Source organism: Python bivittatus, unplaced genomic scaffold (genome assembly GCF_059951505.1).
Source record: "Python bivittatus isolate LINGU-HERP-01145 unplaced genomic scaffold, Pbiv_v1 ctg000470_np1212, whole genome shotgun sequence".
Classification (NCBI taxonomy): Eukaryota; Metazoa; Chordata; class Lepidosauria; order Squamata; family Pythonidae; genus Python; species Python bivittatus.
Genome location: NW_028277065.1, coordinates 703,079 through 726,380, shown reverse-complemented (window position 1 = coordinate 726,380; position 23,302 = coordinate 703,079). Strand labels below are relative to the sequence as shown.

General features: G+C 37.2%; 4 protein-coding genes across 4 annotated transcripts; 1 reads left to right on the top strand and 3 right to left on the bottom strand.

Annotated features, from left to right (window-relative positions):
- Positions 1-734: 734 nt before the first annotated feature.
- Positions 735-1,673, bottom strand: LOC148215522 (olfactory receptor 14A16-like). The gene has a single exon (XM_088142917.1). It carries the CDS (start codon positions 1,503-1,505, stop codon positions 735-737), a length of 771 nt encoding a protein of 256 aa, XP_087999043.1. The 5' UTR covers positions 1,506-1,673.
- Positions 1,674-2,799: 1,126 nt separating this feature from the next.
- On the bottom strand, positions 2,800-3,750 carry LOC148215521 (olfactory receptor 14I1-like). The gene has a single exon (XM_088142915.1). The coding sequence runs from the start codon at positions 3,748-3,750 to the stop codon at positions 2,800-2,802; it is 951 nt and encodes a 316-aa protein (XP_087999041.1).
- Positions 3,751-6,834: 3,084 nt separating this feature from the next.
- On the top strand, positions 6,835-16,180 carry LOC103053094 (olfactory receptor 14A16-like). The gene is made up of 3 exons (XM_088142914.1): positions 6,835-7,001; positions 8,154-8,175; positions 15,263-16,180. The coding sequence occupies exons 1-3, from the start codon at positions 6,835-6,837 to the stop codon at positions 16,178-16,180; spliced, it is 1,107 nt and encodes a 368-aa protein (XP_087999040.1).
- Positions 16,181-21,732: 5,552 nt separating this feature from the next.
- On the bottom strand, positions 21,733-22,656 carry LOC103053331 (olfactory receptor 14J1-like). The gene has a single exon (XM_007442224.2). The coding sequence runs from the start codon at positions 22,651-22,653 to the stop codon at positions 21,733-21,735; it is 921 nt and encodes a 306-aa protein (XP_007442286.1). The 5' UTR covers positions 22,654-22,656.
- Positions 22,657-23,302: the final 646 nt, after the last annotated feature.

The following is a 23,302-nucleotide window of genomic DNA, read 5'->3' as shown; positions in this document are numbered from 1 at the left end:
TTTTTGGGGGTGGGGGGGAGGAGAAGTGAAAATAGAGCTTGTTTAAAAAAACAACAACAACCCACTAACCTGTACATATTGAACTCAATCTAAATTGCCAACCACTGGGGAATGTGTAAGTATCAGAAACATAGAAATGCCTATATTTTATTCCTATAATTCATTATCTTACTGAAGAAGAAATTCTAAGTTCTGGGGAATGGAGTTTCCATTCCATGGTGATGGGATTCAGACTTACAACCAATATCAGATACACATAATGGATTCAATATTACAAATCTCCAATTCCTGCCAAGTTTCAGGTGGAGAAAAAACAAAAGTGTTATTGAAACATCAGAATAATAATAGTTGACTGAAAAGGGGGAAAAATCATGCAATTGCTATGACAATATCATGATCCATACAAAACCGCAAACTAGACATGATACTGGGTAGAGAATTCATATTACAAATCCCATAGTTTCATATTTCAAAATACTTTTTTAAACAATGAAAATATCCTCAGTGGTCAGGATATTCAATGCCCTATGTCCTTCTTTGTTCATCTTCCCTGCAAAAAACAGCAATGCAAACTGTATAAGACTGAATCAATGACACACTGAAAACATACGTCCTTTATATAGGCAATTGAATCTGTTTTTCCTGGTTTGTTTTATGTTAGCATGAAATCTTGCACAAATCAGAATGCAGTTTTTTGGTTTATTTAACTAATTTATTAGATATGAGACTTTTTTTTAGTGGAGATGAAAAGGAGTCTTATAAACGGGATGATATTTCCTTAGTGCTGTTTTGATCTGTTTGTTCCTCAAGCTGTAGATGATTGGATTCATCAGTAGAGGAACCAAAGTATAGATTGCGGAAGCTACCAAGTTAAGGCTACTTGATGAGTTTGAGATGGGCTTCAGATAGGCAAATGAAGTGGTAAAAAGAAATAAGGAGATTGCAAGGAAATGTGGTGAACAAGTGGAGATGGTTTTCTTCTGTCCCTGCATAGAGGGGATTCTTCTCACTGCTCTGAAGATTTGCACATATGAAAAAATTATGAAAAAAAAGCTTATGAACGATAAACATGCACCAGTGAGGTGAACCACAGTTTCAATAACATAACTATCAGAACAAGATATCTTAAGTAACTGTGGGATTTCACAGAAAAATTGATCAATGACTTTTGAACAGAAAGTCATTGTTAAAGTCCCAACAGTGTGTAACAATGCATACAAAAGGGCAGCAATCCATGAAATGGCAGCCATGCGGACACAGGCCTCCTTATGCATCACAGTTTCATAGCATAATGGATTACAGATGGCAACATAGCGATCATATGCCATCACAGTGAGGAGAGCAAAATCACTTGCCATGAAGAAGATCAGGAAAAATACTTGGCTGCAGCATTCAGAATAAGAAATCCATCGTGTATTGAAAAGTGAATTGAACACAGATCTAGGAATAGTGACAGAAACAAATTTGAGGTCTGCATGAGATAAATTCATCAGAAAGAAATACATGGGTTTGTGGAGGTGGCATTCAAAACCTATGACAATAATGATAAGACTGTTCCCCACCAGAACTGCTAAATAAATGGCAAGAAAAATCACACCGTGTATAACCTGAAGCTCTCACATTTCAGAAAACCCAAGAAGGAGAAATTTATTCACTCTGGTTGTGTTGGACATTCCACCTTAATAGCCACTGTGGGTAAAAGAAGAAAGGGTTAGGTAATTTCAAAAACATATTTATCTGTTCAACATTCTAGTTAATTATCTTCTTTGGCTACAGAGAGAAGCTCGATCTAAGTGGCTTTATAAACCAGGATTAGAGTGCATAGGATGAAGCTGCAACTTGTCAGCAGAAATTATGGATGGTCCAGTAACATAGTAGACAGTTAATTGGATAAATCCAACAATCACAACACTAGTAAACAGCCATTGTTCCAGCAACCACAATCCTATAATTGCAGACTTTTAATCCTATTGTCTCAGAGTCCTGTCCAAGACTCAGCTGCAACTTAATAAAAGGGATATTACAAAGTTCCTCCTTTTAGCAGGGCTTTGTTTTCAAATATATCTTATAAAGCTCTTCACAATAAAATAAAACAGGTTCCTCTTGTATTTGTACTTGCTTTTGAATAAATATGAATACATTATCCATTCAGATCTCCTAGGTGAACATCCAGAAGATGGATAAAGCAGATCAGTGTTCTGTTGAATGCTGATGATGGCTTATATATTGGATATATCTTGTACAATAAATGCTTTCTCTTTGGACAAGAAATGATGTATTACCTTATATGAAAAACGTTACAAGATGCTGTTCAGTTACTTGAAATATGGAAGTATATATTCCATATAGCCATGTAGTATGTAGTTAATATGACATGGAAAATAGGAAAAAAAATAATACACAAACACCTGTGAAAAAAGCAGTAGTACTGCATACATGGACAAATTAAAAAAAAAAGTGAACTTGACATGGGCAGAAAAGACTATTTATGGAAACTCATATCTGGCTATTGAAGCAAGTCAGATGGTCCTCATGTAATAGTAGTCTCTCTCTCTCTCTCTCTCTCTCTCTCTCTCTCTCTCTCTCAATAATAATTAGATCATTTTACTTCATTTTGAAAATCCTGTCCTGTGAAAATACATTATTGTCCTTAGTAACAGTGATAATATTATGGAACAAATACAGAGACTGAAAATTAGGTTAAGCCTTTGGATAAGTTGAAATGCATTCTTCCCTCAGGAAAATAAAAAAGGTATAATTGTCCTCCTTCAAATTTTCCATTTCTTAAAAAAGGAATCCTCATGCACAAAGTCTGTAAATGCAGTTCCAAATTTTATTTTTATCCCAAAGGCTCTGAAGAGCTGACATGATTTCTTTATTCCTTATGCTATAAATAATGGGATTCATAAAAGGAGGTATGACAGAATACATCACACTAAGTACTAGGCCCATTTTTCCTGAGATTGTTGAAGATGGTCCCAAGTAAGCAATGCCTCCTGTGAAGAAGAACAAGAAAAGGACAAAGAGGTGAGGAAAGCAAGTAGAGGTAGCTTTCTTCCTTGCCTTTGCAGAGGGGATTTTCAGCACGGCTTTAAAAATCTTCAGATAGGAAATGATGATAAAACTGAAACACCCTACAACAAACAGCATGGCCAAACTCATCATTCGATCTTCAAGAATGTAGGAGTCAGAGCAAGAGAGCTGTAGAAGTGATGGGATTTCACAGAAGAACTGGTTGATGAGGTTGGAGCAGAAGGTAATTGCAAATGTGCAGCTGCTGTGCAAGACAGCATAAAAAAGGCTCACAGTCCACATACTGGTCACCATTTGAATGCAGGCTTTTTTGTTCAGAAGGGATTCATATTGCAGTGGGTTGCAGATAGCAACATACCGGTCATAGGCCATGATGGTCAAAAGGAAGAATTCTGAGTTCCCAAAAAGGGTAAAGAAGAAGACTTGGGCCACACATTCAGGATAGGAAATTTGCCAGGTAGCCATTAATAAATTAGCTATGGCCTTAGGGATAGTAACAGAAATATAGCCAAGGTCAATGGTAGATAAATTTGCCAAGAAAAAGTACATTGGAGTATGAAGAGTATTGTTCAATGCTACAGCAACAATCACCAGAAAATTTCCAGTCAATGAAGTCAGATAGATGATGGAAAGGGCCAGAAAGTATAAAATTTGCAGTTGTCGAATTTCAGAAAATTCCAAGAGAAGAAATTCTGTCACGGTGGTTCGGTTAGGCATTGCCTTCTTAGAATTCAGTACAGCAACTGAAGTGGATAAGGGGGAGGGAAAAAAAGACACAGAATAGTAGAAAAAACATTCAATACAATTACAAGAAACTTAAAAAAGCAGAGATTTTGCTTTTGAAGTTTTGAAGATGGGGTTGCAACTAATTAATTAATTAATTTTATGTGTCACTTAATGGGATACATAATTTAGAGTGGCTTACAAAACATAAACCCACCTTTATGAACAATAATAATAGCACTGAGACAATAACAAAGCTGATATACTTAAAAAGAAAGCATCTAAAAAGCAACATTGATAATAAACTAACTTAACTGTCCAGAGTTACTGGGAGTTGGATGGGATGATGATGATGATGATGATGATGATGATGATGATGATGATGATGATGATGATGACGATGACGACGACGGAAAGGAAGAGCTTTGTTTTGTATGCAAATATAGACAGTGGGGATGCCAGAAGGATCTCTGTAGGGAGGATCTTCCCCATCAACTGTAAAGGTAGATGCACTGACTGATGAAACTTGCCTCATTCCTTCAATTATAGATGCAGCTTAGAAGCATTTACTCTGCATTTTTTATGCTATTGACCACCACGGGGGTTAGAAATACATATAAAAAGCAAGGAAGTCTCTCCTTAGTTTTCTCTTTGTCTCTCTTCTGTTAACCCAACTTGAAAGGCTTTTAGATCCTCACTCTTTTCTCAGCCTTCTTTCTACTGGAATAAAGAAATCCTATCTTCTCCTTTCCAACCATGTGTCCCTATTGCCTTTAAACGTTTTCTGTAGCTATTCTTAATAGGATGGGTTCTACGGAAACACGCATACTGTGCTGAATACAGAGCCTGTGAATGAACTGAAGGATTCCAACGAGGATTATTTCAACATCTTTTTCAACAAATTTACACTATAATCTGCAACTTGTCAATGAAACTTATTAAAAGGCAGATGGTTCAGTCACTGAAATTCTTCATTTGACACCAGTATATAATTGGGGGGGGGGGGATGCCAAATATGGAGAAGTATATTTCTTATGCAAAACTAAATGCTACTTAGTTTGTGCTTGTGACCGTTGAGCTGCCTCAGCCGCCTTCAGAAAATCCACCAGAGAATAAGTATTTTGAGAATCTGGATATATTCTTGCTATATCCATTCGATATGATAACAGAACATATGCAATTAAAGTGAGGAAGAAGGGTGAAACTCCAGTAATCTGTAACCAATATTGTTAACTGTGTTAATGGGCAAGTTTTGAAATCCACTGAAACAGGCTTTTTTTTTTTTTCTTTTTTGTCTCAGGACTTTTAATAGTCCACTAATGATCCATCTGTTGTAATTTCTGCCCACATACTTAATATTTGGCCATGCCCATCTAAGTATCAGGTGTGAACAATTCAATAAATCAATCTATCAATCTTCTTTTAATGCCTTCTCCTACCAGAAGTTGGTAACCATCAGTACTATTTCTTCTTTTAATGTTACAGTGTTACAGGCTGAAACAAAAACACTGAATTTTTGCCAATCCATGTGCATGGATTTTCCAGCTAGGATATATGTCATTTTCCAGCACTGCATTTTCCTTGAACCTTTCCTTGCATTTCCCTGATAAATTAAATCCATTTCAGTCCCATGATTTGATCTGAGGTAAAAGTGAAATTTTACTTCATGAAGACATCTCTCTATCTATCATCTAGAAAATAAATATATAACTGATGTCTATGGTTTGGAGATAAAAACAGGAAAATCTTACCCAGATTCCAGAGGAGGTGGAGCTGTTTAGTCTTTTAAGAATGAAGTTTTCACTAACTCTGTTGGAAGAAACTTAATCAAAGAAAAAATCTGGTGAGAGGGTGATAACTAAAAAATACTTGACTGTATTTTTTAAAATTCACCCTGAGCTAGCAGGTAATTCCTTTTTCATTTGCACTGTTCTTTTGGAATAACCAGCCATCCAAGAATATATATCTACTAGCTAGCCATTCCATTCTAAAACAGGCTTTAACATAGTTGTATTTCTTTTTCTTTTTAAAAATACTTCTGCATCTCAGAATCTATTTTTAAAATCAATCCATGTCTGGATCTTATATTTCCTGCAAAATTCTATGTATATCTACATATTCATCTCATTCTACTGGAAAGCAAATCTGCTATACTTTGCCAAAGGTGTGTATAATAAATTTCCAAGATAAAACTGCATCAGAAAGACATTTTTTTGCAGGAAGCCTTATGCATATATTTTCTGACAAGATCATGTGAGATATTTACCCAGGAGCTCAATCTAGAACATGAGCAATGGCCCAGAGGAAATTGGAAATGTGATGAAATAGCTAGAGAAACAAGAGACACAAGAAAACACAGTACAAATATTGGCTCAAGTTGATTCTTGAGTTGATCAGTCTTCAGGCATGTTTTTAATATTATAATTCACCCTTGGGAATATATAAAATTATCTGAATTATCCTGAAGACATACAGAATGCATTTCTAAATGCTATGAATAATTAGAGTGTATGTAGCGTGGTGGATTAAATAGTGATCTTGATTAAAGGATTAAAAGAAGACCATCTAAATCCCATAATTGGGAGGGAGAAACGGCTGTTAAATACTGGAATGATTGGGAGTGGGCTATTAACATCTCTGGAAAAACAGTGAATGGCCATCACCCAATTTGTATGTGTGAGATAGGTAGCCATGTCTTTTAATAGTGATTTTAAGTAGAAATTATGCATTGGGATCACCTAGTCTTAGTATTTGCTTCTCAGGACATAATAGAAGAAGAAGAAGAAGAAGAAGAAGAAGAAGAAGAAGAAGAAGAAGAAGAAGAAGAAGAAGAAGAAGAAGAAGAAGAAGAAGAAGAAGAAGAAGAAGGAGGAGGAGGAGGAGGAGGAGGAGGAGGAGGAGGAGGAGGAGGAGGAGGAGGAGCAGCAGCAGCAGCAGCAGCAGCAGCAGCAGCAGCAGCAGCAGCAGCAGCGGCATTGCTTTCATAGTCTGGAAGGGTACTGCAACAACAGTAGTTGGCTACAATGCAATGTCCAAATAATATCAACTTGACTTAGAGGACAACCCTTTAATATGACAATGGTTGACGTTTATGCTCCAACCATTGATGCAGAAGATGAGGTTGATGAGTTTCATGATCAAGTGCAATTTGAAATCAACAGAACTTGTAAGCAAGATGTGCTTTTTGTGATTGGAGACTGGAATGCCAGAGTTGGAAATATGAAGGAGGAAAATGTAGCTGGATTGTATGGTTTAGGAAACCAAAATGAAGCACAAGGACATCTGCTTGCTTAGTACACTTGCATACCCTTTGTTGTTGTTTGGGGTACCTGATTAAAGAGAAATGATAAAAATGTTTCCAGTCTCTAGACGGGCAGATTTACCATGGATTTTTTTTTTTTCCTATCAGATGCCAAGGAGTAAAATTGATGGAACGGCACTGAAGTACAAAATACATTTTTCCAAAGTTTGAATCTACAATAACAGTAATTTAAAATTTGATTTTGCATAATACTAGTAATAGTAGTACTACTAGTAGTAGTAGTAATTTGTCATCTGTTCCATTTCAAAGATAATATTTCACTTAATTTTGTCCTTTAAAGCTAATGTTCAACTAAGCAACACTTGTCTTTTTATTAAACTGCTTTATTTGGAGGAGGAAAGTAAATGAAGGAAGCAATATCGCATTATAAACAAAGAAGAAAATACATTTAAATGTAAGTGAAGGATACATCATTTTACAGAATATGATTTCCAAAATACATTAGTTTTCACAAAACCACATTTCTGAAACATGGAATAACACTTATTTGAAGTTTATACAAACACATGACTCCTCTATTATGAATATTTTATTTTTTAAAGAAATACATGAAGGATTAAATGGTTAAAAAAAAGTTCCATTGATAGCACTAGAAGCTCATCATCTGGAATAATTTGATAGCTGATTCAAGGCTGACATCCTTTTTCTAAACAAAGATCAGTTTTCTGATTTTATATGAAAGCCTATGGAGTGCTTCTATTATTTCTTTGTTCCTCATGCTATAAATGATAGGATTTGTGAAAGGAGGGACAACTGAATACATCATGGCAAGTGGTACATTCAAACCTGAGGAGAACTTAAAGCCTGAGCTCAAATAGGTGTACATCCCAGTGAAATAGAATAAAGAGAGGACCAAAAGATGAGGCAGACAAGTGGCAAAGGCTTTTTTCTGTCCTTGGACAGAAGGGATAGTGAACACAGCTCTAAAGATTTGCACATAAGACATTACTGTGAAACAAAAACAGCTCAAACATATTAGTACAGTAAAGATGAGAGCTCCAATTTCAGCTAGGTAAGAAGAGTTAAGACAGGAAAGCTTTAAGAGTTGTGGTATTTCACAGAAGAATTGATTGATATTATTGGAGCAGAATGTGATGGTAAAAGTGCAAGCCGTGTTCAGGACTGCATCTAGAAGCCCAAAGATCCAGGCACTGGTTGCCATCTTCACACACATTCCCCTGTTCATTTCTTTCACATAGTTTAATGGATTGCAGATGGCAACATATCGGTCATAAGCCATCATAGTCAAGAGAAATAATTCTGATCCTCCAAAAAGTAAAAGAAAGAAAGTTTGAGCCACACACCCCCTATAGGAAATCCTGGTAGTTTTCTTCAGAGAGTTCACCATGGCTTTGAGAATGGTGACTGATATGTAGCCAAGATCAGTAACAGACAAATTTACCAGGAAGAAGTACATAGGGGCTTGAAGATGATGATCAAGGACTACAACAATGATTATGAGAAGATTTCCAACCATAGCTGCCAGATAGATAAGAAATAAAATAACGAAGTATAAAATGTGCAGCTCCAAAATTTCAGAGACTCCTAACAGCTGGAATTCAGTCACAAAGCTTTGGTTGACCATTTCTTGCTTGGCAATGGGATGCTTCCTATTGTGAGAAAAGAAGATAAAAATGCTGAGATATCATGATGCAGAGAAGTGATAGTCCTACAAAATTTGTCAGGTATCCCTGATGATTGTATTCCAAGTTTCTCCATACCATGACAAAAATAGAGGCTTACAACAGAAGGAAGGAAGGAAGGAAGGAAGGAAGGAAGGAAGGAAGGAAGGAAGGAAGGAAGGAAGGAAGGAAGGAAGGAAGAAGAAGAAGAAGAAGAAGAAGAAGAAGAAGAAGAAGAAGAAGAAGAAGAAGAAGAAGAAGAAGAAGAAGAAGAAGAAGAAGAAGAAGCCCTAATACCAGATTAATTGGTTGTATTTTGTTTAAAAGCCTATTTTGTGGACATCATATTTCTAACTTAGGCAAGCATGCATGAGTTATATGAAAAGTCTATCCATATTAGTAAGATAAGAGGGAACATTCTCTACTTACAGCATTTTCAGTATGAAAATATATGCCTGTGAAAGTAACATTCATTGTACTCAGCAGTTGTTGTTATTGTTGTTTAAATATAATTTTATTAAATAATTTATATTCATGCTAATGGATTTAAATTGTATTCCTTTGCTAAAATGTCTTGCCAAAGGGAAGGAGGTTGGTTTGTAGTCATCTGTAAAGACTAACCCAGCCTCAGGGATGATTGATTTGTTTTTGCTTGAGGGTGTTTGTGCGTATATGCAATTCTGTGTGCACATCTTTGTGTGTGTTCATGTCTGGGAAGTGGGGAAGTCATGTGAATGTTAAAGAATTTATGAAGTACAATTTGTTTATTTTGGGACTGATCTGAATTCTTTGACCAAAGGGGAAGAAAATAGTTTCAGTGAAGATAATATTCAGATCACCCCCCAAAAAACCCCTGTATGAATATAATATTAGATAGATGGATAGATGGATAGATGGATAGATGGATAGATGGATAGATAGATAGATAGATAGATAGATAGATAGATAGATAGATAGATAGATAGATAGATAGATAGCATTACAGAACACATGTATCATTTTCAGCAGTAAAAAAGAGAGGATAAAGACAGGAAAATATATAGCAATTGGAGCAGATAACTTTAAGTGGCAGAAGAAAAAAACAGCAATAGTAGGAAACAATAACAACAGGAAAACACCTCTGTGTATTGGAAGCTACAGAAATGGTTTGATTGATATGAATTATGGTTTTTTCAAGTGAGATTCTTAAGCTTTGCCTTCCCCAATTCCTATTCCCACATAAAGTGGAGATATTTTTTTTAAAGAAATAAAACATAAACAACTTCAGTTGTTCATACTTTCTGTCATTTTAGTGACAGATGAAACATAAGATTCGGCAAAATGTGGTAATTGTCCATAATAGTGGTACAGACTAAGAGTTAGTGCTCTGACTCAGTCCATCCATTTTTGATGAACTTGTCCAAGTAATCATAGTCTACATTATATTTTTAAGTGGGGAAATCTAAGAAGAGTTTACATTTTGCAGATAAATTGGTTTCTGTTTCAAGGCAGCTCTTTTCACATATCAGAGATTTCTGATTATGCCTCTACATGTTGAAGGAGAATCATGATTAAAACTTTATTATTAGATACTAAGAAAACAGTACATTAGGTGGAGGGTCTTTAAAAAAAAAGATGGAAAAAAACAGTAATTGCTAAGTAAATGAAATATAGAAGTAAACTTACTATTTTATAGAAATCTTTCAGTACTGTAGAATCTTCTCATGCTTCTGGCATTCTTTCACTATATTACAAATATATTAACAATGAAGGTTAGCAAGAAAATGTTTCTTGCTTGGGAAACTTCATTGTCTTTCCCATCTTTGCCACCCTTCAGTATCTGTCATAATCTTGTCAATCTATTTATGAATCTTGCATAAATTTGGCTAGATCGAGGTGGGTTGTCAGATACTATAATCATTAAATTAGTTTTAGTAACCCACTATATGATATTTACTAATATTGTTATGAACTGATTTCTGAAATGTTTCTTCAAGAAGGAAATTTATAGGTACATCTTCTGTTTGGGCATTCTGAATATCCTATTGCTGAGCTCAGTCAAAATTCATTATGAACAAAGTCTCAAGAGATCAGAAAGCTATGTTTACGTGGTTTAAGAGCCAAAATAGGAAAAAGTCATAATATATAGAGTTCTTCCGTGAGAGAATTCAATGAGGCAATTTCTCCATTCTCCATACAGAATTCATTTTTGAACATTTCAAAATGAAGAGTACATTCACCCAAAATAACATATTTTATATGAAATTCTGATCTGCTTGAAGTATCAGTTCTAATGTTTTAATCACTGACTCATGTTTTTATGAGCCAGCCTGATGAATTTTATTTAATAAATATAGGATTGCACATTCCATGCTGGTTCACATGATGTAATGGTCCCCTCATTACTCGTCTTCCCTGCCCTCCCCTATATAGTTGCTTCTGAGTGCTCCTCAACACTCCAGAAAAGATGGGGAGGGGGCACTGTAGGAGTGAAGAGTGGGAAAAGACTATTGCATATTGTTGTTTGTTCCATTAGTGGACAGAAATCATGGTTAGAACAAAGGCTTCTGCATGACCCCTTTACCCTTTCTAATTCATGTATTTGATGATGATGATGATGATGATGATGATGATGATGATGATGATGATGATGTTGATGATGATGATGATGATGATGATGATGATGATGATGATGATGATGTTCGGGGGGGGGGGTGTTCCTGTAAAGGATGAGCAAAGAATGCCAGAAGTATATGCCAAGACTATATATTCCCAGCAGGGCCACCAAAGGCATAGTCATCCCACCTGCCCATTTAAAGCAAGCAGGCACCTATACTGAACAGCTGCAGTAGCAGAAGATGCTGGAGGCAGATGACCACAAGCACCTTTCCACAACTTTATCAGGTGTGCCAGCTGCATTTTGGATGGCTTGGAAGACTTAACTCTTTGGCTAGGATGGGTGTAGCCTCCTTTAAGGAGTGGGTGGGTGTTTGTTGCTGCCCAGTTTTGCCATCTTTACTTTCTCTTTTATTGCTGTATTGATTTTATTATTTTATAGATTTTCATGTTTTCTGTGAACCACCTAGAGCTGTTGGAAGTCGGGTGAGGCACAAATTAAAATAAAAAATAAACAACCAAACACTAGCTATTTATGTGAGAGCATACTTACCAAATTTCAGACAAATCAGTTGAGAGAGGATTGAGTAAAGTCTCCTGTACCACCAGCAACAAACAAGGAAAGATGGTCTTTTTAAATGATTATTTTGGTATCGATTCTCAAGTATCAGTGCTTTGTGGAGACCCAAAATCAGAAAGGAAGAGGTTTAATCATACTTGTTCATTGTATCCTGAAAAGATGAAATTGCCTGCCAATCCAAATTGAAAATATAATAATTTAAGGTTCAAAGAAGTGGGAAAAAAAGACTGTGTCTTACTGATGGAACTGTAAATGAAGGGGGATGTAGTCTTATGAAATATAGCCCTAATCTCTAACAAGAACTATCTGAAAGTGCCCAGAGAAAGGGGACTATTCTCACAGAAAAGAAGATATGTGGTCAATCAGGCTCTGTTCCTCACTGTACACCATCCATACCAAATGGGTTTACAGAGTAAAGCACTGCAATGCTATCAGACCTGTACACTTTTCTGATTATAACCCTTGGCAGAAGTGTAACTGATGTTGACAGGTACATGCATGATGTTATCATCCCTATCCTTGGAATCAGACAATGAGACAATCTTAATGGAGAGTGAAATGAACTCGCAAAAATCCCAGTGTATCTTTTATTTAATCAAGATGACAAAATTTAACCAGTCAGTAAAGACCATTCCCCTTAGTGCATATTAAAGTAGGACAGCCAGCTCCTCAGTCCCAGATCAATGTTGCCAGGATGCACCATCAGAACTTACACCAGAAGGCAGCTTCCAGTAGGATCCCATATTTTCCAAGCCAGTTAATACTGGACAATGGGAGTGTGCGCTAACTACATAACCAAATTTGGATCCTGAATGACAGATTCAGAAAATAAATCAATTTTCCTTGAAACATTTTTGAAATTTCCCCATGTAATATATAGCTGAATCAGAAGTACATGATTGTAGAAGGAAATCCATAAATTATTATAACTTTTTTAACAGAAGGTGTGTATGTGTGTTTGTGTGTGTGTTATGGGAGATGTGCATATATGATTAAAAAAGACACAAGGTAAGAAAACTTAAAATGCATGTATCATGGCATAATGCAATTCATGTTCTCTCTTTCTCTGTCTCTACCGATAGTTTATGTAAAAAAAAAAAGAAGAAAACTATTGCAACCATGCTTATCCACCATCAATATCAATTATTACCTTGATTATTTTAGAGTTATTGTATATTAGATTTATGAAATGGAGTCCCCAAGAGCAGCTGATATGTTTAAATAAAGCAGTCCCCTGATGACAACTATTCTGTGCCCTGGAGAAATACAGTTCACTATTCAAATGTCAGGTGATATTATAAAAAAAATAAAGCATACAGGATAAACATGAGATTCACAACTTTCTAATCTTCAGGGTCAAGAGCAATAGAGAAGAGTTAATATTAAGGATGGGAGAAATTGAAATAACAGCAGGTCTAATTCACACTTTACTGAAATGCAAGTTGCCCTTTGTTTTTCTTATTTCTCACTTTTCCCCAAAAAATGTATACAAAGCTGTATATAAAATGTATCCATTGTGAGAAATGTGCACAGAGGTAGTTTACATTTTTTTTCTGCAGCCTTTTTCTTCACAAATCACAAACTTGCACTTCCTAACATTTGGAGCAGGTGAAACAGACAAATTCATCAGGTCCTAGGTGCACTGGGCAACTGGACTGGATTGGACTGGACTGAAAAAATATTCATGCAGAGAATCCGTAAGGTATTCCTAAGCCTGACATTTTCCCCCTATTTAATTATCCATTTCTTTACATTACTTTGATAGTCTGTCTTTCTTCAGGGCAGGGCAGGAGGCAGAGAGGGGTTCTCTTTCATTCGCTTGAGAATCTAGTGAGGGAGGCTAAGCTGTGGGATATGACAGGCCCAAATTGATTCAGTGAACCCAACAGTCAGGCAGGGAGATCTCCACTCTCTTAGTCCATTACTGACTAGCTATAATAATAACTGAAGTTTGGCTTTGGTTCTTGTGTGTGTGTACTGTTCATGATGATGATGATAATGCCAACAACCTATCAGATTCTTAGTGTTTAAAATATTAATATGCTCTATGACAAAATGTAAAAGTAACAATATAACACTTATTGTGCCCCAACTAGAAGCCATTCTCTCCAAATGCTATGCAGAAGAAAACAGTTTTCACCCATTTACAAGCAGATGAAAGGGTAGGGGCTAACCTGATTCCAGGGTCAAGCTGTTCCACAATGAGGGGACATTGTTTGAGTGGCATCGGCCTTCTCAAAGCAAGCATCTGCCCAGAGTCCTTGTTCTCTATATACAGTTTTATTGGCACCCTCAGCTATTACTTCAAGGATTCCTTCTATGTTATTCAGCGTAGGATAAGTCCTCAATGTCTGGGAGGCGATGAAAGTCATTCTAAGAAATAAATAACTCCAGCTATGCAACACTTCAGATTTCATTCCAAAAAGATGGAACAAATGTAGCACCTGTCTGTAAATTCTTAAAGGAGACACAGAAAAGAAAAAAAAAGCTGTTTAAATAGTTTTAATTTGAGGGATGAAGCTGTATATCTCATCACCAGTTTCTGACCAGTGCTTCTGGCATAGAGCTACAGGTCATTCCACTAGACTGAGGAGGGATTAAAGATTGTTGATTGATTACGTGCCTTTAAGTCATTGTCAGCTCTTAGCAACCACTTAGATAAATTTTCTCCATGGCGATCTGTCCCTAACCTGGTCTTTCAGGTTTTCCAATGGTAGGGATTAGAAAGATTTCTCTAATAAGGAAAAAAACACTGGTGATGTGAAGCCCAGCCTCCATAAAGTACCATCTTCTCCAGAGTCCTTCTGTTGCTGGTATCGGTGGTGTTTCATCTTATTTACCTGAAATGTTTCACTTTGGGGGTGGGCATTGCTAATGTTTCATATATAGCCTACCAGCATCCCAGCTGTGTCCCCATAGAAAGCCAAGATGTCATCTCCAAAATTCAGCTTTTGTTGCAAAATGCTGTGATTTTGACTGCATGGCTTTATGTGAAAAATAAAAGCAGGAATGAAATTTGAGGGCCTCTGAGAGGTAAACTGCACTCATTTGCACACTTATCCCCTCCAAAATTCTCTGAAAGGTTCCAGAATCATTCTACTGAACTTCAGTCATTTTGCTACCAAAATTCAATGAGAGATATTTTGGTGGGACCAGGGAAGGGGGCATAAGACTTGAAATGGGAGAAAATTTGCCTCTATGAGACCTGTACTTCCCATTGCCTCTGGAAAGGCCAAACAATGGGTGGGAAATGTTGGTCTTCAGTGACTCTCCAGATGAAGATATAAGCACATGTCAGCTGTAATAAAATAAGTTACTCAAGCCATTTTCCCCTTCTGTTTCTTTCTCTAGCGCTGTGAAATTATTGCTGTGCACAAAATGTTTCAGAACACATCCATCTCTACATTTCTGCTTCTAGAATTCTCAGAGACTCGGGAACTGCAGATTCTTCATTTCACGATGTTCCTGATACTATATTTAGCGACTGTAACAGGGAACATTTTTATCATCGCTGCAGTAGCATCTGACCGCCATCTTCACACACCCTTGTATTTCTTCCTGATGAACTTGGCTGTGCAGGATTTGTGCTCTGTTTCAGTCATTCTGCCCAAATCCATGCTGAATTCCCTCCTGAATACCAGGCAGATCTCTTATTCTGGATGTGTTGCTCAGGTTCTTTTCTTTTTCTTTTTCTTGTCATCAGATTTTTTTCTTCTCACAGTCATGGCATATGACCGGTACGTTGCCATTTGTAATCCACTGCACTATGAAATGGTGATGAATGAGCAAACTTGCATCCGAATGGTTGCTGCCGTGTGGCTTGCTGGTCTTGCTTATGGGGTTTTACACACGAGTGGAACTTTTGTGACCCCTTTCTGCTCTAATGTGGTGAATCAGTTCTTCTGTGAGATCCCCCAGTTACTTAAACTTGCCTGCTCTGACTTATACCTAATTGAAATTGGAGTTGTAGCTTTAAGCGTTGCCATTGGGTTAGGCTGCTTCTTCTTCATTGTTGTGACCTACGTACATATCTTCACAGCACTCCTTCAAATTTCTTCCATGCAGGGAAGGCAAAAGGCATTTGCAACTTGTCTTCCCCACATCATTGTATTTTCCATGTTTTTATTTACAGGTAGTGTTGCTTATTTGCGACCCACCTCTGACACTCCGTCATATCAGGATTTGGTTTTTACAGTGATATATTCAATGCTTCCTCCTCTGCTGAATCCAATTATTTACAGCATGAGAAATGAGGCAATTAAGAAAGCTCTCTCAAAACTATTTCGTGGAAAACATGTTCTCTGAATATGCTATCCAGGTCAAAATAGAATTTGGATTTGTACATAGCTATATCTTTGTCACTGTAATCCATGATCCACACATTTTTAAACTTTTAACATTTTAAAAAGTTATTATGTTCTTAGTCTGGAAGCTGTAACTGATAGAGAATGTAGCAGCCAGGATGATGGATAGATTGCCCTAGTGCATTATACTGCTGTATTTTGAAGCAAAGGCATTAACTTCCAATCACAACAATTTGGAGATATTTTTGCAGAGGAGGAATTACTTCCTGGTAATTAACCTGATGGTTGCCTAGAACTGTGGAGGAATCTTGAAGGTCATATTTTGCATGCCAGCAAAAAACTCAGAAACTCTTGATATACAGCTGTCACTACACTCTCCCATTTTATGACAAGGCACCATATGTCAGTCTAAAGATCCAGGCAATACATAACCTAAGGTTTCTGTCCACAACTTCTATCCACTAACTTTATTGTGAAAGACCCACTGCTTCTTTCAGAATAGAAATCCCATAAACCTGACTACAAATGTTTTACATGAAAATAGATTTATCCTGCTGATCATTTTGATATTTGGGCTGCAATTGTTGGTTCTGAAAGAAATAGTCATGGGAATCCAGAGATTGGAGCAAGGGAGAACAAATAACAAAATGTGCATTGTGATGCCACAACACAAACTCTGCCCCTTTTGTACTTTAATCATGATATTGTACACAAGTACTTAAGAGACAGAACTTGTGCCATGACATGACAACATATTTTGTCATTTTTGCACCATCACAATTTATACTGGACATGGCTGGGAATAGTTTTTTTCTTTTTTCTTTTAATAGACTCTAGACTGAAGAATTATCTTTACATAGGTAGTAGTAGGCTTTCTGCTGCAGAGCTAGCTCAGAAGATTTCATCCAGAGTGTATTGGTTGTTCAAATGTTGTACACAGCCCAGAGTCACTTTTTGTGAGGTGGGCAGCCATATATGATAGATAGATAGATAGATAGATAGATAGATAGATAGATAGATAGATAGATAGATAGATTTGAAAATGGGAGAGAATATATGTAGCTCAGACTTGAATTATGGAGTCATTAGTGCCGTCTGAGCTTGGTTGTTTCCTTGCAGACATTTCATTACCTGACTAGGTAACATCACCAGTGCTAGTGAGTGTGGGGCTTGCTCCCTATTTATAAACAGTAGCTTGCCCTGCCTGTGTTGGTCAAGGTCTGGTTTTTCTCCTTGGTAGTTGAAAATGTATTTGAAAAATATATAAAAAGCAGAATGAAGAATAATTTGGCATCCTGTATTTCAATCTTGCTAATCTAACAAGTGTTAGGATAGATCCCTTTTTGCAATTGGCAATAAAATATCTTAGATAATGAACAAATATGCAATACTTGAAAATACATTTGAAGAACCCAGTATCTGTTAAGGAAATTCTGAAAAAGGAGTCTGCATTCACATGATGGCCACTGTATGTCTATTTAGTCTCCTCCTCCTTCTCCTCTCCCTCTCTCAGTCTGGACAGAAACTAGAAAGGTGCCTAGGTATGTTAGCAGAAGAGATAGGGAAAACACGATGGCCAGGAGACTTTCTTGAACTGTGTGGTCTGTATAGGCTGTCATTGGATCAAAACCCAGGACAACCCAGGCTGTAGAGGGCAACATCCAGCTGCTGGAGGGAAGGGGTGTGCCAGGCACTGTAGACTGTTGGAAATGAGTATATCACTACATTAGAATGAAGTGGGTTTAGGCTACAGCTTGGAAGGGCTTAAAATAACTCAGGACAGAAAGTAGTACTTTTGAACAGAGCTTCAAAACATACTGTAGGTAGAGAGTGTATTTGGTTTGCCTGGTGTGGGTGGAGAATAATCTCATGTGTTGCTTCACTGAAGAAATGGTGGGATAACATCAGATCTCAAGAAGGAAGGATATTAAGGGAAAAGAGAAACAGAATTTGAAATGCTCATACAAAACCAGCACCACCTATTACAGCACATACAGTATATAAACTTTTACTTAAATATGATATAGAGGAAGAACCAAAAAAAAGAAAAAAACTGTTTGACAAAATGGATGCACAATTTTAAAGAAACAGGTAAAACACAATGATGGGAACAACTACTATATGAATTAAATCTATAAAATTTAATAGTATACAACTCCATCAATAATACCTAAGATAGACATTAATAAATATTGGAAATGCCATGAAACAGAAGGAACATTTTACCACATGGTGGACATGTAAAAAAACTCAAAAGTACTGGAGAGACATCTAGAGTATAATGCAGAAAAACTTGGAATTTAAATTTGAAATGAAACCATAACTTTTTATTAGGTATAATTTTAGAAAAAATCAAGAAATATAATAATTTAATGAGATATATGTTTAGAACAGCAAGGGTAATTTTTACTCAATGTTGGAAGACAGATACAACTCCAACAATATCTGTTTGGGAATTTAAACCTGTAAAATAAGCAGCAGTGGCAAAACATTCTATATATGTAATAGAAGTTTAACCAAAATTAAGCAAGAATGATTCCCATACATGCAACACATTACACAGCATGGAAAATATAATCACTTACAGTATGGCTTCTAAGGGGGCCTAAATGTCTACACATATTGTAAATATGTACAGTATATATTAAATATATGTGTATGTATATATATATACACACACACAAACACACTACAATGGAGTTTAATATTAAATAATCCACTGGAGTTTAACACTTTTAACTTCTTGGGAGGCATGGTGAACTAAAGACATTTCCGGGATAACAAGCCAATGACCATGGCAAAGACAAAAGGACCAGTGAGTAGACCAGTTCTTCAGAATGTCTCTGGATAAGAAGAGGACAGAAGATCACCCACATTTGCTCCTGATGGCTGCTTCTCATGAGGAGATCACAGGACAGTGGTCTTCCATGGGTTTGAGCACTGGGAGGTTATGGGACCAGTCTTCTTCCTCACAACTGAAGTGGACCCTTTTAATGGACTCTAAGTTCAGAAGCCTCACTTTCTAATCACTTTCAGAAATTGCCTATTAACCATCTTAAGCTATCAGAGACCTTTGGAAAGACAAGTTTGAAAAGTCGCCGGGTGAGTTTAGATTCAACTCTGAATGAAAGAAAAATAATTACAAGCTTAAGAACTTAAAGAATTTGAAATAAACAGCAAAAACCTGAATAACTTTACCACCAATTTACGACCACTTATGACCTTCACGGTGTCCCTCAGTCATGTGATCGCTATTATAGTCAGTACACATTGTTCTGTGCCTGACCTTCCCCCTTTTCCCCCCCTTGCAGAGCAGAGAGATTAGGGAAGAAAGGATTGCAAAAGAGTAAGCTGTTTGCTCTTCTACTGTAATGGAATGCGATAAAGACTTTGGAAGATGGGGGAAGAGATGCTGCCAAGGGATTGATCAGATAAAAGGGGGAGGCACTCGGAACTAAGTAATGGCAGAGAAAGAAACTTAGAAAGGACCTGCCCTAACTGATCAGGCAGTAAAAAGGGATGGCTGAAGATTTATACTTTCTGACATGCAAGATTCTGTTAATGTAGCTTGACAATACTGTAGAAGTAGCTCATCTGGTCATGTTTGCTGTCTGGTTTACCTAGGAGGGCTGACATCTACACATCAAAAGCAATGAGATCAGGTCAGCAGCCCAAGACTAGGAGTCACAGGTGTACTATCCAAACAGGTTACTCTCTTGAAATTCCTTCCTCTCCAATCTCTCTGCTGGGGGCGGGGGGAGAGAGGAAAATAAAGCCAATGATTTCTCTCTTTTGCCTGATCCTTTTCTACTGCTGGCATGATCATATTGCTTTCAATGGGTAGAAGAGGAAACAGCTTACACTCTTGTAATCCCTTCCTCTCCAGTCTCTCCACTCTTGGGGGGGGGATTAGAAGCAGACAACTGAGTATTCCATAGGGCAGGGGAGTGGTTAGGAGGCAAACAAAAGCCAAAGGTGTGAAACTCTCTTGTCTCTTTCAGCTGGAAAGCACAGTTGTGGTCACATGATTTCTTACTTAGTGACCACTTCATTTAGTGGCAGAGTTGTCAGTCCCAATTAGGGTTATTAAGTGAGGACTACCTGTATCTAAATAATTCAAGGCTAATAATCTCTAATTACCATTTTATAAACATAAACATATACAACTATACATATTCTCTTCACTTGATCAAAGAAATATAATTCCTGTCCCACTACTAGGCACTCAACAGGATATAATATGCATTGCAGGTGAAATTATACATATCTGGCACTGAAGGAAAGAAAAAGTGATTTGTAGCATAGTTAACTATATATGGATGTGAGGGCGATCTGGCTGCGACATCTGTCACCCCATTGATCACCAGGGTTGATTCGGCTGATCTGGCTGGCTAGGTAGGTGTCCCCTTCCTCCCTCACCACTCCATGTGTGTCCCTCCTGAAGCTCCGCACTTGATGGAAGAGGATGACCATCCCAGATAGAAGGAGTGTACTGATCTTCGGTCAAGGGTATATGATAGCTGCGCTCCCCTGCTAGAACCTCCAAACTGAGACACTTGTTTGGAACAGTTCAAAACAGCTCTGTCTTTCCTAAGCTTCTGCTAGTGTTCTGTTCAAGTACATGATCCCAGGAAAAGATGCAGTTGTTTCAAGAATTGCTGACCAGTGTTACTTGATTGCCCTATACACTCTGAAACAGATTAAAAATGAATTTTAAGAATAATGAAATCAAAGAGAAACAAAGAAAGCAGTATTTGACATTGGGGTACATTCCCACATTTGTTTTCTTACCCTTGAAGTAATACATAGGAGATGAAAGAGACTAATGTTTCATTTGTTTTATTGAAAGATGGAAAGTAATATTTCATTTGTTTTATTGACAGAATCTATTATCAAAAGATTTCCAACTTAATATAATGTGTGAAATTGTGGGATGGAGTTCACCTAATCCTACTCTTCGGTTTTATACTCTATGTGTGCTTTTACTCCTTCGTATTGGTATAAGTTGTCAGATTCAGCCGGCATGGCATGGCATGGCAAAGCACTGCTCAGCTACACCTGGTCAATTTCACCACCCGGGCGCTAGCCGAGGAAAAGAGAAAGTGAAAACCGTGAACTGATTTCAGCCAGGTGGCAACGCTTAAGGCAAACCGCAAGCGGATACTTTGTATCAGCGCCAGCTGCCCTCAAGTGCTGCAGACAAAGGGGAGCGCAGTGGATCGGAAGGGAAGCAATCAACAAGTGATTGAGTACTCCCAGCTTTGCATGCAAACAGGAAAGCCCAAGAAAGGCAACAACAGCACAACCCATAGACGACAATCCGAAAGACAAAAGAACCAGACTGAATCTGCCATTTGGGTGAGGGGGGATTACTGCGGGTAATCTGTAACTAAGCAATGGGGCACAACGCGGGAACGGGGAAGCTCTAAAATACATTGTAAGATGTGCCAAGCCAACCCTGGCTTTGGCTGTACTTACTTATGTTACACTTGAGTAAACTTCCTTGCTCAACACACGTGTCATGAGAGTTTCTCTGAGACGAATGGGTAAACCTTACATAAGTGACTTCAGACCAAAAAGCCTTGACAGAGCAATTTTTATGTCATTGTTTCTCATGCTATAGATTAATGGATTCATCATAGGTGGAATAATGGAATACATTACTGTAATGGCAAAATCAAGGTGTGATGGTTTGTCAGATATGGGCCTCAGATAAGCAAAGCAACCAGTAAACAAAAAAATGGAGAAGACAATGAGGTGTGGTAGGCAAGTGGAGAAAGCCTTTTTTCTTCCTTGGACAGAAGGAATCCTCAGAACAGCAAGGAAGATTTCTACATAAGTAAGAACAATAAAGACAAAACAGCCAAATGCTATTGTAATGCTAAATACTACAACTCCAATTTCAGTTACATATAAATCTGAGCAGGCAATCTTAAGTAAATGTGGGATTTCACAATAAAACTGATTGATAATATTAGAGCAGAAAGGAGTAAGAAAAGTACCAGTGGTGTTTAATACAGCATTCAAAAGGCTGGCAACCCACACGCTGCCAACCATTATGGAGCAGGCCTTCCTGTTCATTATCATTTCATAATGTAAAGGACTGCAAATGGCAACATACCGATCATATGCCATGAGAGTAAGAAGAGAAATATCAGAGTCTACAAAGAATAGAAACAAAAGGACTTGAGTTACACATTCAGAATAAGAAATCTGCCGTGTGTTCATAAATGAATTGATAATGGACTTGGGAACAATGACTGAAACCGAACCAAAATTCTGCAGGGCTAAATTCATTAGGAAGAGGTACATTGGTGTGTGAAGGTGGGAGTCAAAAACAACTGCAGAGATAATCAGGAAGTTCCCAGTTAGTGTCATTAAATACAGGATCAGAAATACAGAGGCATACATAATCTGAAGTTCCCGAATCTTTGAGAATTCCAGGAGAAGAAATACAGACGTGCCATTATCCATTTTTTGGTCACAAGTATCACAACCTTAGAAGAAAAGAGAGCACTGTTAAAATATTTCCTGTTTATTTCTATTTGGAGAATTTTGAATAGCAAGTTATATAATTTCAGTGAAGATTAAATTAAATTTTGATCTCCCCAATTTAGATAAGCAGTTCTAAGTATAAGCATTACATCCATATCACTTCAATTTTCTTGTATTAATTTAAAGTTCAGGGTTGTGATGTCAGTTATAGCTCTTTAGCAAGCAACTGTGCTTTATGATCATAATCAAGATAATCAAAGCTAAGAGAAAAACTGTTTTAGTCATAGGAAATAAAGAAACTGCATATTTCTACATACTTTCTACATAAGTGAGATGGACTGGCAAGAGTTTAACTTAACAGTGAGAGAAAAGCTAAACAAATAGATATTATTATGGTTGGTCTCACAGTCTGCCAGATATCTAGACTGGATTTGGCATTTTTATTCACCTATCGAGTCCTTCCCAAGGACCTGGGATAGGTAGATGTTGCTGCTTGATGGTGTTAAAGGTCTCATCGCAGGATGAAAGCTGTTCCAAATAAAGTTCCCTTTTGCAATTGACTGATGGTGATTTTGTCACTGCCAATGGTCTTCAAGTGGTGCTCCAGATGTTCTGGGATTGCAGCCAA